The following is a 22,839-nucleotide window of genomic DNA, read 5'->3' as shown; positions in this document are numbered from 1 at the left end:
GGAACATAAACTCGTAGCACTGTATACTTTTAATTACATAGTCAATAATAATAATAAAAAAAATGCAGATAAATAAGTTTTAATATGTTAATATAATAAAATGACAGAAAATGTATTATAAAGGTATGGTTATATTAACAAACAACAAATAATTCAGTAGCCAGAACACCTCACTGATCCCACACAACTCCGCTGAGACAGTCCGCACTTCACTGTCAGTGCAGCAGGACTGTCTTCTGGGTTATAGTGCCATGTAGTATGGTAGAAGTCTACCAACGTTTCAAGAGGTCCTAGCTTCCTCCATCATCATCAGGGCAATGAGCATTGCCCTGATGATGAAGGCAGCAAGGACCTCTGAAACAATGCTAAATACACATATACCAGACAGCGCAGTAGTGCCACCCACAAGACAACCATCTTCATCCTTACTGCCATAAGAACTTCAAACACTACTAAATTTTGTTGTAATCTCAAAGCATGTAATTTCATGACAGCTGTTATAATCTTTAATGTGGCAGCCTTCACACTGATCACCATCTAACTTTATACATGATTATAACATCTGGAAACATTACTGTAAATAATTTTCTGGAAGTCCTTTCAGTATTGTTTTCACATTGCTGTGAAGATCTTAAAGTGATTCACAATGAGACCCTATTAATGATAATTGTAGTTTTAGGTAAGTACAGTGGATGTTCAAAAACTGTTTGCTTTTTGGCCTGAAATCCCTTTACCAAAAGTACTATGTGAAAGGTGCATTTTCATGGTGCAATATCCACTTGTCTTTCCAAAGATTTGGTCTCTTTTTAACAAATGCACTTTCACAAACATTCCAAAACTGATGGTAGAAAGCATGATTGATTGTTTTGGAGAAAGAAATTCATGATGGATAATGCCTTTGGCATCTTAAAAACAGATCGGCATGGTTTCAAATATCAGTTTTTATTTTTACACTTTTTTTTTCGGTCTTGGAGACTGATTCTTTTCCACTTGAGACTTCAGCATTTACTATTTTGGTCATACTGATAGACCCATGTGTCACTCACTGTTTGTTCCAAAATATCAATTCCTCACAGGTCTTGCTGAAAGGTCTGAACAAATTCCTTTTCTTATCTTTTGAGTATCAAAATACGGCGTCACTGGAACGCTGTAAGAAACTGAATTCTGACGACTGTTTGACATAAAATTGCTTAATCATGGTCCAGCACACACCATCTTACCAATTTTGCCAGCATAATACATGAAAACGTAAAGTCTGGTAATTTGCAATTGTAACTTGAAGTTGGATGTATCAAAAACACATAACCTTATAACCTTTATTAACACTTTGGGCCATGTTGGTGTCATGTATTGGGATGGTGTAATAATAAATCATTGCTTTCAAAATTCATTTGCTCAGACCTCAAAATTGTAGCTTGTGAAAATTGATGAAAGCTTTCTATGATTTTACTGAAAATTAAATTTTAATATCTGCTGAAGATTCTGGTTTTTAAAATGTGGTTCATGTTTCTGAAGTGTTTAGAAGTAGTATAAAGTAATAATAAAGACAAAATGAACAGTTTTGAAGCTGTATTAATCAACAGGACACAATTTCTTATGTTAATTTATCTTCCTCCACAGTATATTCCATATTTGCGTTATGCGAATATGTTGTCGTATTAACCAATATGGCTTTCCACATGACTGCATTCTGGGACTTCCATGGACGGGAGTTACTTGTTGGTCCAACAGGTGTGCAGTTTAGCTGACAAACTAAACTACCGGGCAAAGAAGCTCAATAACAAGAGGGCCAGTCCATCACAGATACCAGTCCACCTACTGCGCAACTTCCCCAGCAGCCTTGCATAGCCACCCCCGATAGTTTCGAGTCTTTGGAGGAAGCTAACGCGTGTGGCAATATTCCATCTTCTGCTATACCTACTGTTCAACAGATGTCTCAGCTGCAGCCAAAATTCACATTGAGGCATAGCTGTACTGAGACAGATGCAAGATTTGTCGAAAATACACTTCATTCCACTACGAGGCAAATCCCATGCAGCATCTGTCGCCTGTTATTCCCAGCAACTGTCAGCCCAAGACATTCACAACAGTTGCAGCCTGAATTCTCACAGCATCCTCAGTTAGATCACGGGGGCCAACCTCCATCACAAGACATGTTGCCTTCCTACCAACAGTTCATTTACATGAGGATTGATCGTAGAATTATGGGAACACGGGTGTGAGCGTAGAGGAATTAATAAAATTAAAGCAGACATCTATATTAGTAGTGTGGAAATCTGTGATGTGACTGTTGTGATGTTTAAGATGGACCATTTCCTGTGACAAAAACACATGTAAAGAACTAGGAATAAGAAGAACGTGGCTGTTTTTAAAAAAAAAACATTTCTCACAAAGATAGTTATTCAAAGGCCATGTTTCACCACTGCCGTTTATACCATAAGTTTAACCGTGACTGAGAATAACTGGTGGTAAACTTCTCCATATGCAACTGTTAAGTGTTAACCACACACACTGAATTTTGCATGTCTAGTTTGGTGCATATATCATTAAATTTATATGAAGAGAATATTCTCTTATTGCAAGTAAAAGCCAGTAGCTCCACTAAAACATTACATTCTCTAGTATTAATATATAAAGTATCTTTGATGTTTCGAGTAACGAGGTAATGGTCGACAGGTACGGTGATTTCATTTACTCCCTTCACACATCTCCAGATTGCTTTATTGAAAGATATTACAATTGTGTAATGTAACATAATAGTCGGTATGTTTTGGTGGGTTCACGTTGCTTTTATTTCATCATCACTGCTACTTAAATGCACAGGAAAGTGTTTACCTACCTCACCTTCCCTCATCAGCAGATCATGAATTCATTGATGACATAGCCGTGACAGTTCAGGCCACACAGTTGTTACCATTTCTCAAGTTATCAGTTACACACTTGAAGCCAGAACAGCACTTCATTATTAAATCAAGGCATAATGTTGTATCTTCTTATGACAGATTTTGCAGATTATTGCTGTGAAAGATTATGTGTGTGCCCCAATTTATGCAGTAGTTACAGTCCTCAAAATTTACCGTGTAAAGTTACGCAAAATATGTATAAACAAAACACATAATTCACTTCTGTGTTTAAACCAAGTTCTGAGCATAGGTACTCATGTGAACTCGAGATGTAACTTCCGAAATGAGTCAGAACGAACTTGCCAACGACACTTAACTTGGGGCACGTTTAAGCAGATGGAGCATTTCGACTACTGTCTTGTACAACTTATATGGGAAACAGAGTAGATGGAATGGCTGCAAATGTAGCTGCTGGTATGTGAATAAGGATGCATTACCAGTCACACAACCAATTACAAAAGTACAGTAGAAAAACTGAAAGAAAACGGCGAGACTTGCATTTTAAAAATTTCATAAGTAACTCTATACCATAGATGGCAGTCTTCTGGGTTGTAGCGTGTGAAAACCTCAAATCCTGACTCTTTGCCATGTCACATGAAACACACAGAAAAGCATAAAAATCCTCCGCCTCCATTGGGGATCAAACCCCGGTCATCCAGTCTGTAGCCAGTCGCTATATTGACTGAGCTACCCCGGCTCCTTTTTTCTATTCTTATGCAAACAAAATCCTAGCTGGACAGAAGCGTGTTCTCTCTTCAAATGAAATTAATGTTTGAAACAAAAATGGTGAAACTGGCCTTAACATAGCTCAAAAGAGAAGTGAACAGTCAGTCTATCTTACCTATAGTGAAGTAATACAGTATAACTTTTACACTCAGAAAGCTGCTATCTTTTGAAATGCCCATATATTAAGCAGACATTGACAACCTTGAACAACTTTTTTAACGTTACGTACCCTTCTTTATTATCTAGTCACTAAAAAAAATCCTGATCCTTTGGAATTATGACATCTTCAGCCAGTATGCCATTTGAATTAGTGGGCAGATTGCAAAGTGAATCTAGGGTTGTGTTTCATTTCCTAGCGATGGGTGAAAGTCAAATTATGTATGGGGTACATTGTGTAAAAAAAATTCTGTACACAAAGTTAATTACAGTACAACTACAAGAAGGTACAATCTTATCAAATTTGTAAGATGGCAGATTTTATTACAAAGTGCAAATTCTGTACATTACAGGCTATCATCTTGACAGTCCACGACAAAGTTAATTATTATGTCAGTTTGATGTACATATACAAAAAGGAATAATAACAAATCTGAAGAGGAAATTAATGGCACGATAATTGCATTTACAATAAGCCACGTGTCACACGATTTGATGCTCTGACTTTAAAAAAAGAAAATATGCACACTTACGGTAATTCGTAAATCTTAAGCGAGATGAAATTAACCGCAGAATGACACATTCATTATCAGTCACATATGCGACGATGAGAATCTTCTGTTCATATTTTGAAAAAGGTTTAGTTGGCAAAAGAACGTGTGCTAAAAGCACCAACAAACTAGTATTCAGTCAGTTACTGTAAACTGAATTTTAACGAAACCAGTTATTTTCATGTCTGAATTTGAAATTAAGACCTGTAATTATATCTGTAATGTGAGTATGCGTATGGACAGTACGTCTGAAATTATGTTTTTTCCTTGTTTTTGAATACCGCTCATATTGCTTATACACCGTAAGTGAAAAATACTTCAAAAGAACCCATTGAAATATGGAAATTAGGTGTTACTGGCTTGAAAATTCCAAAAATATCTTAAGCATCTTCTACGCATTTATGCTTCTTTTTCGTACAGTGTAATTGTATATAATATTTTTCATAAATGTAAAATGTAACTTTACCGCATTTCAATTTGTAAATACTTTTGGATATGAGCCCAGTGTCAAGAAGGTGAATGGACTGTTATCATATTTATATGGTATTGCACTATAATATTTTTTCACATTGCTGTATGCTTAAAGTACAGCAGCCAGTATTTTTAAGAAAAGATACTTTAAAACCATGATCTCATAGCTTTGACATATAGTATTAGCCAAATATTAATGTAATTCACCTGTTAGTTGACGGAATGAACGACAAAAGAATGTATGTAACATTTACTATACACCAGTATCTAACGCTGAAATTTCTTAAAATTATTCAAAAGGGAAATATGTGTGTGAGAGAGTGAGAGATCTTGATTGTGGGTTTTGGACTTTTTCCATCGTGTGATGTCATAAAATTACCCAGCGTTTCAAGGACTGGATCTGTCCATGTCTTCAGGTGTGGTGAAAGGGGAAGGGCACCTATTCTGTGGGGTCCCTTAGAATGAACTAATCTCAACGATGGACAAAGTACAGAAACCCAACAATCCAGACTGTATTACACCATCATTAGAACCCTTCAGAATAGAGAGAGAGAGAGATGGTTATCCATTTGGTAATGTAACATATTCATGTGTTCAGGGTCGGTAAGAGGTCACTTGTTGTCTGACAGGTTTGTCTCAATGAAAAATTGTTTTATACCAACAAACTGAGTTACCTACTGCAATGTGTTTTTGTGTTGTGTAAAGCATTTTTATGTCACCTATAATTAAAAATCCGTGGCGTAACAGCTCCAGAGAGCCAAAGCCGACTAGCTTGACTGCTGGCCTCACGTTCACATGCCTAAGCAGAGGCGAACGATCATCCGACCAGATATAGGGTGACGTGTGGTCAGCACGACGAACCGCCAGCCATTGCTAGTTTATATGACCGGATTACGCTACTTATCGTAGCTCCCCAATTTCCTCACGATGCCAGGTTGGCACCGGTCCCAGAAACTGGTCGAAAGCTCATGAGAAAATTTCTTCTCCCCCGAGACTCGAACCAGCGCGCATTCCGTAACGCCGGTTCGAAGCGTGATGCCTCAGACCACGCGGTTACGGCGCGGGACATGTCACCTATAATATTTACCTAAATTTAAGACAGCAGCAGAGAATAACACAAATCAGAAGGTTGAGATGCAAAGAAACGAGGAATAACAGGTATTAGTTTATCCAACAAAAATTAATAATCTTGTGTATTGCCTTCAGTTACATTTTCATGTTTTTTAACCTGTTATAGAGTCGTTGGCTGAGTCTGCATAATTCAGTACATTCACTGTAAATTATGTATCATTTCTACTTATTATTAATGTAAGAAACTTCCTGTGTGGTTCATGTAACTTCATGTTTAAAGTTCCAGCGAGCAGAAATGTTTATTACAGTTATGTTTTCCCTCTTCTGATAATATTCCTCTATTCTTTCCATCCACAAATTTCATCTTCGCAATATTATACTACAGTTATGGACTGGACGTGCAGTTCAAACTGTGATATCTGTATTTTACATATTGACTCCCCTACCTGTCGTAAGTTTGTAGTAAAACGGATAATGAAATGAGATCACCCTGACAGTTTATTATCTTATTATATGAATTTAGAACCACCCTAATTTTTTCCAATACCAAAATATTCCTAAGTGCTTCAGATTTGGATAAGTAGAGAGAGGGAGAAAGATAAGATGGATAGCAGAAGAGTAGAATTTGCAACGAGGAAATTGGTGGAAGGGGGAGAAGTGAAAGACACTTCGATTTCAGGGGGAAAGAAAGATCATCTTATAGTTAAGAGGGTCCCCAAGCAATGCCCGCTCGTCCTTATGGCAAGGATAAAGTAAAGTAGGAGTGAAGACGTTAGGACGATAATTGGCAGAAATGACGGAAATTTTGAGTTTTATATTAGAAAATGTGGAAGTTATTAATTTGGAAGTTTGGTACATAATTTAGCTGCTTCGGCTCGGGGGGGAGGGTAAATTTTGATTAATTTAAATCGGGATGGCTGCATGAGAAGCATGCAGTTGGAACTTGGGAACCATCTCAGCATTTGCTTGAAGACAGATTTGGATAAGTACATTACTCTCAGTGTGACTTACGAGTAAACGGTAAAATAGAACAGTACGTCTAGCCTGTCACTGTCAAAGAAACAAAATAGTAGTATTACTCATTCTTCTGTTTTGTTTCTATAACGTGCTTCTTCACATCTTCCTTCCTATGTCTGCTTTGTACCTTCTGTGCTAATTTTCATGATCTCGTATATCCCTTTCTCCGCCTCCTTAATGTTAGGACTGATAATGGTAGTAGTGACATTCGGATGATGAAAATTATGTGATTAAAAGAGTTTTGTATATAGTGTCTCACAAATTTTGTATGTGCATGTATTTTCACAAAAATACAAAAGTAATTCTGAGGAGTACTATTTTAAGTATGTGGAGAAGAACACTTTTATGGTCGGGATGCAAATATTTGGATTTGCGCATGGTACGTCATATTACAGTGCAACTGTCTGTTGGGTTAACGGTGTCGTAACACATCTCCTATAGAACGTAATGTGAAAATACTTACAGTAGTAGATTCTGAAATATTTTAGTTACTTTTTGAACTGCTAGTTTGAAGCCTTTCGTAACAAACTAACGAACAGTGCCTTTCTTTGTGTTTTTCTTGTCCTTGCGAAATATAGCAAAGTAAAGTGAAATTGTACTTCCTGTTTACTTAATTGTACTCCATTGTACAAAATATGTGCAGGAAGTTTTAATTTCATCAAGCAAATTCTTATCATAACCTGTAAGAAACAGGATACTGTGATATAATTTTTCAGTATGTCTGTCATTCCCTAATAATTTTTTAACCAACTGACAGTTGCTCATGGAATTTGGTATGAATATCGTGCCGCTAGTAAAAGCTGCCTCTCCTTTGTACTTTTGAATTTCTTGTCACCGGCAAAACCATTACAGTAACCATGTGAACTTCTGATGTGGGAAACTAGACCTTCAGATGTGCGACTTGTGTTAGTATTACATCTCAGTGTTAAAATTACTATGAGTCCTCAAAAATTTTTCACTTAATTTGTCATTTCTCATATCTGTTATCCACTATGTAACACTATTATTCTGTACGTACAAGAAATACTCCTATCGAAAGATTCTCAGACCAGATCCTTATGATTTTGTTTCCGACTTAATTTTTGTAATGTTAAATGAGAATGCCATGAGGCCGGTAGTCCCCACCGAGGAATCAAAATTGAAAATTATTCCTGATTCTGAATCTGGCAAATGAGCAGTCAACATCAGACATGAATGTGGAATAATGTCCATAACAGTAAGAACTGTAGTTGATAAACAATAATATAAATATGATGCAAAATTATGGAGTTTCACAGCTAAATAATTTAGAAGCATAAAAACATATTTTGATGAAAATGAAGGTGATACTGCTGATTATGATTTCTGATCAGCGAGCTATGGAAGTTAATGTGAATTTCACTCTTTATCAGGCAGAAATCAAAGAGAATTTTGAAAAGTCTCAAGACTAGTCTTTAATTATATTTATTTACATGAAAAATGAGTTTAGTGCTCAAATTTATGTCTTCTCTGGTACAAATTATCATTATAACACGCGAATTCATTGCTTCATATCCATCATAGTCTTAACGGACCAGTTAACACGCATTAAGGAACCGCCATATAAAGAACCATTGAAGCTAGGCATGTGAAATGTGTACAGTGTTAGGTTAGAACACAAAATCTGCAAGATGCATTGTTTGAAATGGTAACGTGTAGAAACATGGCAATGAGTGAAAAATAGCCAACACATTTAACACAAAATGAGAATCTGTTTTAGTGAAGATTACATGCATAAATGAAGCATGATTTGTGAAATTATGGTTCCTGTTAACTAACTCCATGGAGCATAGTCCATCTTGATAAATTTATATTATGTCCTCTTATCTGTGCCTAGGTATTCTGAGTGGTCTCTCCTGTTCAGATTTTCCAATCAAAATTTTGTATACATTTCTCATCTCTCTCCATGCATACTACATGTACTTCCATCTCATCCTCCTTAATTTTATTATCATGCTTATAATATTTATTTAAGAGTACAAATCATGGAGCTTATTAGGCAATTTCATCCAGTTTCGAATCACAGTTTCCGATGGAATAATCTAAAGGGAAATAGACCTCAACTTTTATTTCCCGAACTTCTGTCCACAACTAGCTATACTTTGAGTACTACCTTCATTTAGCTATCAAAATTGTTAACAAAAATATCAGTGAATGGCTTGAACATGTTCAAGCAGCCGTCTCAAGTAACGTCCTGTTTGAGAGCACGGTCACTTAATTTTGCCGTCAGATACAGCACCACGTGGCTTCTCCAGGAATTAGTGTGGTGGGTTGACATATCAACTTAAATTTAAGATGGCTGTCTTCCTGGTTGTAGTGCCATGCAGTCTGGTAGAAGCTCGCCAACATCTCGGAGGGTGATCATCACCCTTTTGATTAAGGCAGCAAGTACATCTGAAATGCTGGTAAACTTCTACTCGATTGCATGGAACCACAACCCAGGAGACAGTCATCTTCATACTCACCAGCATGAGAGCCTTGGATTTGACTTAAATTGTTACAAATTATATTACTTCTTGGGTAGAGGCTGCCTGATAACGCACAATCATCCACACATGCAGTAATGCCTTTCATTATGTGTCTTTCTCGTCAAACATTGTACCCTCAGAATTATGTCTTGTGTATATTTTTATTTATTAAACTGTTTACACTTTCTGGAATATGTGTGTGTGTATGTGTGTGTTGTTAATATAGTAATATACGGTACTTGTGGGTTATCGGGACACATCGCTTTAAAAATAGGTTAGGTTAGGTTATCTTAGGTTAGGTTAGGTTGCTATGAAACTATATTTCAGTGATAGAGTGAAATGGAGGTGCGGTAAACAATATTGCAGAACAACAACCTAACCTAACCTAACCTATTTTTGAAGCGATGTGTCCCGATAACCCACAAGTACCTAATATACTTTTAAAACTATAATTCTGTACTTTAATGTCCCAAATTTCCCTTTTAAAGTTTATGGAAACTAGATGACACAAACTGTTGGTAATAACTAGAGAAAGTTCCCATTCTTTACCTGGGTTCTTCTTAAAATAAAGTGTGTTGAAAAAACAAAATTCTGGGTTTATTATGGCAGTCTTATGAATACTATATTCCCACATGCCAGATATATATTATTTGTCACCATGCCATGACGTAACACAGCATTTACTTTGTGAATTAATAATATGATGTAACCTGTCTGCAAATTGTATTGTACTTTGTAGGTCAATTCAAACAAGTCACATTCCTTTCGCTATAAGAAAAGTATTCTGTGGTTAAAGTTGTCCCTGGTGCAGCTTTCATGTGGTCCAGCTGAACATGTATTGCACTAGCATACCATTAACGCAGTAGTTGAAGTTCAGTCATCAGCCTGTAATATTAGGATTAAAGTTACCTTCTTCTTCTTCTTCTTCTATGGCTCTCTGGTCCCTATTCGGTCCATGGCCTCCTCAATTCTCCTCTTCCATTTGGTCCTCTCTTAGGTCCATCTGTCTGAGGTTTCAAAACATCTTCCTTTTTACAGTGCAAGGTTGTTGGCCTTGACACCAACCCCCACTTAATGGTACCTGCACCTTGTCGTGGTGGTGGGGCTTGAGTACCTCGGTGGCCCCAAGAGCTACTGGTAGGGCCTGCCTAGCCAGATTGGTCGAGGGGGAGAAGTACCCTGGTCCTCCAGGTTGGGGGTTGGTCGCAAAGCTAACAACCTTGCACCGTAAAAAGGAAGATGTTTCGAGACCACGATCAAAGCCTCAGACAGACCGACCTAACAGAGGACCGAATGGAAGAGGAGAACTGAGGAGGCCATGGACCAAACACAGACAGGAGAGCCAGAGAAGAAGAAGAAGATATGTTGGTGGTTGTTGATTGCTGTAGTTTCCACTCCAAGATAGTGGTAGAAGTGTTCTGTGTCTTCCTTGAACATTTTGTTTTGGAATTACTGGTTTTACCTTTTTTTTTCATACTTTCTCATTCTCTGGACCTTCACTTACACTTTCTATTCCAATTCTAATATAAATTATGTTATTTCTATAGCATTTTCTACTGTTTATTTCTGAAAAACTTTAGTTTTTTATGGTTAGTTTGATTTTATCAGAACCTGAGCCTGATTCAGTAAATATGGACATTTCTCTTCTCAAGTCGCTTATTTGTCTTTGTATTCTGATTCTTTAAATGTCATTATTCCTTCTACTTTTTACTGATTTGCCAGGTTTAGTGATCCTTTCTGTAAAACTGTTGCTGCAGCACATATCAATTTTCTTTTCTGTTATGTCAATTTCAACCTCATTTCAAAAGTTAATCAATTATACCATTTATGTCTTCCTTAAAATATGTTAGTTTATTCTTTTCTGTCAGTCTTTCAGCCATTTGCAAGAGCCTCAATTTATGCCACATTATTTTTGGTTATTTCTAAAACTCATCTCTAACTGAGCTTTGCTCTGGATATTTCCCTAAGTATTTCTTGTGTACGAGTTCTACGTTGCCATTGTTTTTATATTTCTGTTTGGTTCTCTGTTTTATCCTGCATACGATGTCATCAGTTTCAATGTCTGTAAGTTTATATTCTGTTAGATACAATTTTTCTGGTTTAATAATAATTTTGCATCAACGTTTGTCCTCGGATTTGGATTTCTCTCTCTCTCTCTCCATAGTTGCTTTACAGTTTTCTGTTAATGATTGGATTTGGTCCATCTTGAGATTCCTTGGTATCATTACCATTCTCTGCATATTGCCCATAAGAGGATAATCCATCTTGCAGTGTGTTTATTACCACACTCTCATCTCTGTCCCATGAGTACCTAGGGTAATATTCTGTTTACTGTCATCTTGCCTTGCCCACCAAAGGAAAGCTACTTGAAACCAAGGATTGTCACTTCTCAGAGCTCATAATCTTTTTAATTTCTTACCCTCCACCCCAGATGCATTTAAATTATCCACTCCCTTGCCTGGAGTAGAGTGACTAAAGGAATCCATGAAAACTTCAGTCTGCCAAAATTAAAAGAAAGAACAAGACTGAAGAAAGGTAGATGAAATTCAAGAATAGGCAGATAGAGACCTTTGTAAAGTACTCAAAAAAAGTCGACCCACACGTGTAGAAACGCCTAAGGTAGAAGAATATTTTAAAAATTTCACATAATCTTTCTTACTTGTAGGTTAGGTTTTGAGTAATTTGGAAGAAGTTGCTTTATACGTACAAGGTCTGATGTACCGAAGCAGTTGTGCCGGAACGACGCAATGGTTTCAGATGAATTCCTCTGTTGCTCATCAGTCCGTGGGTGAAACACTCTTTTGAACGAACTGTACCAACCAGCTCGGGAATCCCTCCGCTAAAGGGGCCGATGGAAAAACCTAGATGCATCCGGGTCTCGAACCTCAGACAGTCCATCAAACTGTAATTCTTCGAAATGAACTGCCTTCTTTTTCACAGTTATAATAATTACAAGGTAGTCAAGTGTGATTTTCCTTTGTTTACCACTGCGTATTCAACTCAGAGCTGTTTATCAAAGGTGGTGAACTATAAATCACTGTATAAATAATTTGTTTAACATCTGTGGTTCTTACTGTAGTAGACACGTCTAGACGGAAGTCTCCTGGACTGCAACGGCATGTGGATTCGTAAGTGAGTACAAAAGTTTAACGAAGAGTTGTACCCATCGAATGTTCCACACGGCGTCTCAGACCACGTCACTATCGATGTATGAACAAATCTGTTCCGTAGACAATATGACGGAGTGTTTTAAGCAGAATCTACTTGTAACGGAATCTCAGATATCCTGAAATTCTCGTTACTGTACGTACTGTACTTCTGAAGTACCACGGTTTTAAAAATGTATAGCTCTACGCGTTTTAACCTCGGTGCTAGATCTGTGTGCGCGAAGTATATAGATAAATGTATGATTTGGTATTTATACGATGGTTAAATGTGACTGGTTGTGACGTCATGTACACTTGTAGCGGATTAGAGAAATATGTCGCTTAGATATTCAGTGAAACTTTTCTAGCCGTCTACACGGCTTCACACGCTACAAGAAACACAACAACATTTCTGGCTTCACGGATCAGAAATCTGTTGACTACAGTTCAGCGCCACTCCCGAACAAAGCAGGGCCCTCCCTCTTTCGAACGAGTGTCTGGACAATCCTGTGAATACGCGTATAAACCTAGACTGACCTCCAATCAGTGAATAACACTGAGAATTCATTCTGAGAGTTCTGTGCTGCTATAATTGCTACGCCGCGGGCTTCGCTGTAAGTGTTGCAACGGTGTTGCTGTGACCTTGAAGCATGCAATTTGGTGACGACTACCATAACTGCTAGTGTCGTTTTCCGAATGCGTTAACAGGTCGATAAATGTTCGTAAAAGTGTTATACGGATCTGGAAACAGAAGGACGAAACTGGCGGTAGACAAATTTCTTCAGGCTGTTGTGAACACGACAATGAACATTTGCTTCTAAACAAGGGCCTTGCTCCATGTGTTCTCAAACGTGGCACAACCAATGGTTTTAGTTTTGAGAATCTTCGGACAGTAGTGAATTATCGACTTAAAACCTACCTTAATATTCAGCGCTAAAACCTGACTTGTTCGCGGCGTCGTAAATCTCACCGTAAGTTAATATAAAGCACTGTGTATTTGACTACAGCGGCAGGCCGTAGTTTGGCCACCCCTGGTACACAGTAGATATGACACCAACAGCAACTTTTCATGTCGTGACGTAGTATCACTCGTGTCGATAGGTAATGTGAGCTGGATTGTATCATCTTTTTTTAAAAGGATGATTTTTGTCAAGGAGTTACTTTCATCGTAGACTCTTCTTACGTAATACTTTGTTATGCAAATTCGCTGTAGCAAAATACTTGCAGATGCGTTGTAGAGTAATTAATTATTTTTACATTTACATTACAAGGAAGTCAGTGTCTGCCGGTGTAGCATGCATTGAGAACACCAGTACAGAGTACACAATTTCTGTTGAAAACCCTGGAGGAGAAGACACGTCTTGGCGGACATGGACACAGAGCAAATAAAAAAAAAACTGAAATAAATTTTTGAAGATGTGAACTGGATTAAGGCTTCGACCGGGATGTTCTTTTGTTAAATCTTATGTGGTACCGCCTGATTCGACTTCTAATGGTTAAGTGAAGTGTTTTCTTCGCGGTACGGTCTGGATTCGTAAATATTATGAAGACGATCTCCGGCTTCAAAGGGTTAACCAGCTGATTTTCGTAATGGTGAGGTGTAGTGTTTTCTTCGCGGTACGGACTGAATTCATAAATAATATTCAGACGATCTTCGGCTTCAAAGGGTTAAGAAGTCAAAGAAAAGTTCCAGAAGTTTGGTTTCTGTGGGCACAGATCCATAAAACAAGAAAAATTGGCAGTCAAATAAGAATCTACAGTATGGCATTTGTTGGTTAGTCAGTCTCTGTTAACATTCCTCGCTGGTGAGGCGTTATTCGAGGATGTCCGTAGACCTAACGCACAGAGTGTGACATTTTATTTCGTGAAATTCTGTGTCGAGAAGCTTTTATCTTCCATTATAGAACATTTTCAGTCTTTCTGGAATGTCCCCGTGAAATTTATTTAGTTGTATACGAGAATGGAGGTGAAATTCCACGAATTTTAATTAGACGAAGATGACTAGATACTTACACACAGTCCGACCGACCGACTTATACTCACAGGAACAAAAAAAACAAAAGACGCCCGAGGCTACGTAGCTCGTGGTGTCACCTGGCGTTGAAGGGAAGGAAACTCCGTCCATGCGCTTACCAGTCGCATCTTTCAGACGAGATCGGAACGAGTGATCATATTTGGTGTGGTAATCGTGCCATTAAAGACTATTCCAAATTCGCGTTTTCTAATTTTCTACAAACGGTAATAACAAAACGACGGTTGTGCAAAGTCGTGAAGTGGGAAGATTATGACGCCATTACTCATGATTCCAAGGGCATGCGCGATAATGTTATCGCATTGTTGCCACAATGACACGTTGAATTTCTAACCATTCTTACATTTATTTTCCCGATGATAATCTCATGGCCTGTGATGTCGCCATCGAAATTCATCTCTCTCTCTCTCTCTCCAATACAGTAATTAAAAATAAGTGAGGTTATGTTTAATGAAATTTAAAAAAAAAAGACTTTCCGCAAAACTCAAAACTTATAGGCTGTTCCGAAGACGTCATATCCAGAAATTACGTCATCAACAATGATGTTCGTCGGTACGAATACAAAAACTCGAGTGTGATGTAACTGATTTATATTAAATTTGGCGTGGGTGTTATGCCAATGGCACAAAGTCTAACGTTGTGCTTTTTTATCTCCTTTAGTCGTTGATACCAACATAACGAATTGTCAATTACGTGAGATGAAAGTCAGTGATGGCATTAGTACGCGAGGTAGGCAATCTGCATAACCACGGGGCCATTGTTGGTTTCTCTTTTATTTACATTCCGACTGTAAATTCGTATTAGCATTTCTACTGCTACACTAATTCTCGTTGTTCTCCATCCTTCTATTGTTGTTTTACTTTTCTATTGTTTCGTTCCCATTATTATGTTTTCTTGGTCCTACTGTCCACCATTATTGTTGTCTTCCAACAACTTCTTTACTTTGTCTGGTCTGACACCCCGTGGCCTCTACCATCTCCGGTTATCCAGGCCTCAAGATGACAAGAACTGTCCCCAAGGGCCTTCGACACCCAAGGGGCTAGGCCACTTTCCAGAGGACACACCCAGCGCCTAGTCCCTGGGAGCTTTCTCACCCAAGATCCCCAGGATTGTTGAGCAACAACGATCTTGAGTCGCATTAGTGGAACAAAGACCTACCTGATGTGGCGTGAAGAACGCCTTTCAAAGACTGTCTTATTTTACGACGCCTGTCCAGGTTAAGACGAGTCGAATGATAGGATGATTAATGAGTAACGAGTTGGAAAGGACTTGTAACCGGAAGTGACCCGAGTTCCGATGAAATCGCAAAATTTGCATGGAATAATACGAGGTGCGATCGGAAAGTTTCAAGACTGTGTCAATAGAGGGCGAACCGGATGTAGTACGAGCTTCTGCCGCTAGGGGGTGCGGCCTACATTCATAGTGAATCAGTGTGCCAGCCGGCATCATCGAATTAGCATTTGTTTCTTAGTTACGGGCGTTTTGGTAAATTGAAAATTCAGCTAAAGGGAAGGAGATTTGAGACGATAGAAGAGATTCAGGCAGAATCGCAGATGGTGCTTGACAGGCTGACAAAGAAAGATTTCCAGGGATGCTTCCAGGCTTGGCAGCGGCGCTGGGATCGTTGTGTTCACTCCCAGGGGAACTACTTCGAGGGTGATGGATGAATTTAATACCTGAGATAAGTGTACGGGTTTTTATAGGCGCAGTCTTGAAACTTTCCGATCGCAACTCGTACAAGAAACTCACGAAAACCGGCAGTCAGAGCAGCCAGTCTCTGGACCATTCGGCCACAGCGGCCTCTCAGGAATTCGTACTTCTCCGGAGGCTTCCAACCCGTGGTTTGGCCTAGGGCCTTCACCCACTCGACTTTCCCCATATTTAACTCCTGGCAGATTTGGAGTCTCGGGATTGCCCTCCTCCAGAACACCCCCTTTAAGAGTTCTCCCTTCTACCAGAGCCTTTTTAAATCCGTGCTTTTCTCTCGCTGGGGCTGGACACCCCTGGGATTCCAGCATCCCGTGTTACATCACCACGGACCGTTTTCACCACACACTGCTCAGAAAAGTCAATGCCAAATGTCATTAAAGGAATTATCTGGATAACACATGATTCTTTGCAATAGAAGGCAACACACGGCAGAATTTGTAACAGACTGTACCGTGGTTTATTAAAATTATAATCTGTCGGTCCAGGAAGAATATTTAATGGCCACTGGCCTATATGGTTTGTATATTTTTAAAGTAAGTCATTGTGAAAGAAAAAAAGTCTATCTGCCTATGAATCCAAAATGAGTTTTAAAAAAGGGGGTAATTCATTTCGCTGTGGTGGGGAACATGCCGATGGCTGGTTAGGAGTTGTGACGTCACGCCGACTTGTAAACGGGTGGCAATATTTCTAAGGGACACACTGTCTGTATTATCTCTGATGTCTGTCATTGAGCTACGCGTGTTTCCAGGTTCACTCTGATGGCGGAATATCGAGTTCCTAATTTTAACGAGACATCTTTTCTTACCTTCCTTTGATTCAGTACGACGTACAGAGTTAATCATTCGTATGGATTTCATGAAAAATGTAGTATCCCAAACTCTTGAATATGTGTCCCAGAACACAAGCCTCCTTCCTAAGTTATCTGCGAATGAGAGATCCAAGAAAATGCTTCAGTTTTCCACCGCCAGAGAACACTCTTCTCTGCCCTGAGACAGGTGCTTCGGAATTGTCGAAAAACTTCTACACAAATTACGTAGTGCACATACAAGGAGAATACCACAAACTGATTTACCAATAAAGTAGAATACAGAAGATTTGAGTAACGACAAGTTCAGCACGGATTATGGGCTGTGGTGGACAAAATTCTACAGACGGAACGCGATGATAGTACAGCCCAGGTTGTTGAGACATGTGCCCTTTCAATCCCCATGCATTGAATGTGGTACATCTGGAGATAGGCCATAAAATCTCGAGTTCAGTACGAAGGTCTGAGGGTATCCATTCTACACGGAGGATAACAAAAGAGATTCTAAGCAGCACGACCGTCAAAATGACAATAAAATGAGTAATAATGTTTTAAAGTTGTGACGGTCATAGAGGAAAACCGATGATTCATCTAGCAATAACTATTCATTTTACGTGTAAGAAATTCCTGAAATTAAAACCAAAGGCTTTTAAAAGAATATATTTATAATAAAAAATGCATTTTAATTATTAGGGACTCTTCATGATGCCCTAAGTTACAGCTTAAACGTAAATCCGATGCCTCTATGACCACAAAACGTCACGGACAAAGGGATTCGAACCCCGTATCGAAATTTTTGAGTAGGCAAGGTCATAGGTCCAGACCGTGAGGTCACTGTGACCGGCTTCTATGCTACTTCGCCCTGTGGAGATTTATTGTCTATAAATAATTCCCCCGAGTCGCCGGACTTCGCGTGTATGAATCATTAGTAAGTCGTCGGTGGCTGTTCGAGAATGTTCTCGGTGGAACGAATGGTCATCAGCTGGCACTCGCTGGCTGTTCTGCGTGGTCGTCTCAGTAACGTGGCAGCCCCAATATGGAAACGGTCCGTCGTGTTTGGAAGCAGCGCGATCACGAGGAAGCAGGGAGCGTCCCAAAACAGTCCGCGTAGCAACAACACCTCTTGGGGATTCCCCGATGTAAACATTGCATGTTGGCTAACAGGGGTGTCGCAACTCGGCTTTTGTGACTCACCCACAGCGAGAATTAACGCCAAGTTCGTTCGTCACGGCGCAATTAGTCATTCACTGCAGTGACGACTACCACACACACACACACATGACGAAACTTAATAACAATTTAAACGGCTAGAAAATATTTTATCGAACCTAAAGATACATCACCGTGTTCACAAAAGCCCGAAGTAAGACTAGTCTTATATAAGTCTTAATTTAATCCACATGTCATACAACCTAGATCAATGTAACCTGAAGTTGGAAGCGATAAGGTCCACCGAAACGTCAGAAAACACGTACGAGACTACGCGGTTTCAAAATTCATAGTTTCAATATTGCCTCGTGTCTCGTAAGCGGTCTTTCCAGGAAGTTTACACATCACGACCCCGAGAAGCCCCTGTGACACTTGACAGAATATTGAAAAGTCGATAAATACTGATAATAAAATAAAAATTGATATCGATATTCATCTAAAGTGTAGACAAGGGAATATGGAGACAAATGAGAATCGTAAGATGAAAAGTCTGTTATTAAGATTATTTTTGTTTTGAAATTTACATATTCCCTGTTGTAATTACAACTAAAAGAGACGTATAACGTGATTTTTACTAAGTAGGAATTGTTCGCTAATAAAATTAGAAATATTAGATTGTGGATCATATCGACATAGCTCATGATCGCGATACAATAATATCGATACACGCAATATATCGAAACAATGTCCCCCCTCCATTTTCAAACCATAAGCCGAATGTTTTCACATCTGTTTGTCTACCGTTTCGCCCGCTCCGTTCCTGTTTTCTGATTTATGTTTCGTATTGCATCTCTTGTTACAAGCCGTTACATCAATGTCAATTACTGACGTTTATAAAATCGCTGTAGGCTACTTGCACAGTCAGCTGATCCAGTCATCGACGGAAACACTTGAGTAATTTTTTTAAAAAAAGAAAAAATCCTGTAAAGTAACTTTGTCACATGGCGCGATACATGGTCCTATAAACCAGTGGTATTCAACCTGGGGTACGCGAAGACATCTTAGGGGGTACGTGAAATTTAAAAAAAATATATATTATTTTATGATAAACACTGAATAATAAGTAATGTAATTTATTTAATTAATTTAGATGTAGATTATATACTATATATAACTTGAATTATACACCAACAACTTTGGGGGTACAAAGTTGAAGACAAATTATATCTGGGGGTACGCGAAGACATCTTAGGGGGTATGTGAAATTTTAAAAAATATATATATTATTTTATGATAAACACTGAATAATCAGTAATGTAATTTATTTAATTTATTGTAGATGTAGATTATATACTACGTATAACTTGAATTATACACCAACAACTTTGGGGGTACAAAGTTGAAGAGAAATTATATCTGGGGGGTACGCGAACAAAAAAAGGTTGAACTCCACTGCTATAGAACACAGGGGAAGCAGAAGGGAGAGGTCAGTTGCATGCCATCATTTGCCCTATTTAGGGGATCTGAACCTGGGAGTGAAATTTTCAAAGTTCGTAAATGTCCGAGAGTAACAATCCACTTATAGTGGGCCTACACACGAGACGTGTCGCGGTAATTAGTTCTTATGACAGGTTATATCAGCTGCATGCTTTCCCATTACTCAAAAAAAAAATGACCATATTTCTAGGATTTCAATTTGACATTTAAACTGAAATCACTTCCGAAAACTGATGATACAGACGTAAAGTTTCGAGAATTCTGAGACAAACGTCTCAGGTAAGGCTTTTCACATTACGTACAATTTGCGACGGAAAAGTCCAAAGTTGACGTCATCAGTAGGTGTAATCATTTCCAGAGTCTATAACATAATTTTGTACACCCATATTCGCGTTGTCACTGAATTACGTAACCGAAGTGACCTACGGCACTATTAGTTTTCTGAAGCTAAAATTAAAATGATTTATACTTGACAGCCTTTGAATTGTTTACAGGTTACATAATCATTAACTTATAACGAACGTCCATTGTGTAGTCTGGTAGTTTATCGACGTTTCAGAGGTACTTGCTGCCTCCATCAGAGCGATCACCCTCTAAAACGTCGGTAAACTGTTGCTAAACTACGCGGTGCGGCATACCAGAAGGAAGCCATGTTCATACGTGCCGCCGTGAGAACCTGAAATCTCACAAAGACTATATTTTCGTTCTATAGTCCTCCAATAGGCCGATTTCCATTTGCACTGAGATAGTACCAGGAATTTTACTGTTATCCGCAAGTGTTTTGTAGAATTTTCTGCAAGATCATATTCTTAAGCTGTTATTTCAATTGACTATTCTTTATTTCCGTCAGATATCCGAGTGTGGACTCCGTGAATCCATCTAATCGTCGAATAAATTGTATTTCTATTTCTGCGTCAATTTTTACGATCCGATAAACTTCTTTATTCGGTCATTTCCTTAAACAGCGTCAACCAGTCGATCTTTGTAATGATGAAGTGTTGTGTTTACTTCGCGGTACGGACTGAATTCTTAAATATTGTTTTGACGACTTTCGGCTTCAAAGGGTTAAAAACCCGACATGTTTCGGCCTGTATGGGCCATCAACAGGGGTAATTGCCTCTTCAACTGCACCTGTTTCTTTACATATGCAAACAAATGTAATGATCGATACTTCACATTTCAAATTCGACGTCACAACTAAACAGAAACGGTTGGGTTGGGTTGTGTTAGATTATGTTAGGTTATGTTAGGTTATGTTAGGTTATGTTAGGTTATGTTAGGTTATGTTATGTTAGGTTAGGTTATGTTAGGTTATGTTAGGTTATGTTATGTTAGGTTGTGTTAGGTTATGTTAGGTTATGTTAGGTTATGTTAGGTTATGTTAGGTTATGTTAGGTTATGTTAGGTTATGTTAGGTTATATTAGGTTATGTTAGGTTATGTTAGGTTATGTTAGGTTATGTTAGGTTATGTTAGGTTATGTTAGGTTATATTAGGTTATGTTAGGTTATGTTAGGTTATGTTGGGTTATGTTGGGTTGGGTTGGGTTGGGTTAGGTTATGTTAGGTTAGGTTAGGTTAGGTTGTGTTAGGTTATGTTAGGTTGTGTTAGGTTATGTTAGGTTATGTTAGGTTATGTTAGGTTATGTTAGGTTAGGTTAGGTTGTGTTAGGTTATGTTAGGTTGTGTTAGGTTATGTTAGGTTATGTTAGGTTATGTTAGGTTATGTTAGGTTATGTTAGGTTATGTTAGGTTATGTTAGGTTATGTTAGGTTATGTTGGGTTATGTTGGGTTATGTTAGGTTATGTTAGGTTATATTAGGTTATGTTAGGTTATGTTAGGTTATGTTGGGTTGGGTTGGGTTGGGTTGGGTTAGGTTATGTTAGGTTAGGTTGGGTTTGACTATTGCAGACCACCCCGGGATGTGTATTATCGAAGCTAGCACTAATTTAGATCATTGAATGTTTTGAAATTTAAAAAAAACATCCGGCTAATACATCGCAAAAAAAAATAGACGTTCATGTTCTTGTTAACTTTAACGAATTTCCTTGTTTCTGTAATAACGGAAAATCGGCCTAAACACATTTTAAAGTTATAAATTGTTTTTGCCGTGGGTTTTAGAAGGCAATATTTACAGTGGTGCTCCTTTCGACTTAGTAATACGCCGTTAACTATTATTAAATGTTGCAGTTAGAAATGGATTTTAAGGAAATCGGGTTGGTGAGTGTGGACTGGATTTATTTGGCTTGGGACACGGACAAGTGGCGGGCTTTTGTGAACACGGTAATGAACTTTCAGGCTCCATAAAATGCGAGATTTTTCCTGACTAGTTGAGCGAACTATTATTAGCTTCAAAGCAAGGACTCTGCTAGCATAGATCCTATTGTATGTTACGTATTGTATGGGTGTAATACGTGGTCGGTCTATTGGGAGGATAATATTAAAATGTATGTTTAATAAACAGGGAAATCTTCCCGTTTTCCTGTTTCATGTAAGGATGGGGAGGGGAGTAGATGGGCGACTGTTGAGTTTTGACCCAACAGGGGCTGTCCTCCGCAGTGAGTCCCAAGGGAGAGTGGATTTCGGTCCAACCAGTATAATTGGGCATTCAGCAGGAAGGGCCACGAGTGGCCAGGTTTCAATTTGAACCCCTGGAAACTACTTGCATCTCTTCCCTCGCCGCGTGATTTTGCTTCGAGAACATCACATGCATGCTCCTAGCCTGAAAATAACACCCAGGTTAGAAATGAGTTACTGACTTGATGTACTGGCTGTTGAGAAAACATTTATCCTTACATCGGAACTGAACAGAGCTTAAATTTTATGTTATTCTTTACGTGTCAGATTATCCTTCAGCGTCTCGTTTGGATCAAATTAAACTTCTAAATTATTATCAGTCTAAACACAAATATAGTAAAACATTTCACCTTCATATGTTATTTGTTTCATGAGAGTATTTTCCGACATGTCTCAGGCGATGTTGCCTGGTGCTTACTAGGCACGTGTAACAGATACGTATTTGTCACAGTCTGGTGCATCACCACATTTCTTAATATTTTATCACGTCGTGAAATGTTAAAATTACCTGTTAGTTGAAGTGTCATGATTTCGTTACAGAAT

At 38.5% G+C, this 22,839-nt stretch overlaps 2 protein-coding genes and 1 long non-coding RNA gene across 5 annotated transcripts in view; 1 reads left to right on the top strand and 2 right to left on the bottom strand.

Annotated features, from left to right (window-relative positions):
• LOC110829703 (post-GPI attachment to proteins factor 2) overlaps positions 1-9,970 on the top strand; it is a 15,264-nt gene extending 5,294 nt beyond the window's left edge. For all 3 annotated transcript variants that reach the window (XM_022063708.2, XM_022063706.2, XM_022063707.2), the window contains one exon: positions 1,621-9,970. In XM_022063708.2, coding sequence (XP_021919400.1) covers positions 1,621-1,748 — 128 coding nt within the window. In that variant the 3' untranslated portion in view covers positions 1,749-9,970. The remainder of the gene's footprint in view (positions 1-1,620) is intronic.
• Positions 1-22,839, bottom strand: part of LOC110829701 (uncharacterized) — a 133,327-nt gene that overhangs the window by 45,528 nt on the left and 64,960 nt on the right. The gene's annotated exons all lie outside the window — the stretch shown is intronic.
• LOC147873318 (uncharacterized) lies at positions 1,621-22,839 on the bottom strand. The gene is made up of 2 exons (XR_015535976.1): positions 12,089-22,839; positions 1,621-10,266 (listed from the first exon to the last, which is right to left on the bottom strand). It is a non-coding gene; the product is annotated as an uncharacterized LOC147873318 (long non-coding RNA).

Source organism: Zootermopsis nevadensis, unplaced genomic scaffold, assembly GCF_977971745.1.
Source record: "Zootermopsis nevadensis isolate Lab colony 2312 unplaced genomic scaffold, Znev_1.0 Znev_ptg000020l, whole genome shotgun sequence".
NCBI classification, from domain to species: domain Eukaryota; kingdom Metazoa; phylum Arthropoda; class Insecta; order Blattodea; family Termopsidae; genus Zootermopsis; species Zootermopsis nevadensis.
The sequence above is the reverse complement of the archived record's forward strand: the minus strand, read 5'-3'. Positions and strand labels throughout refer to the sequence as shown.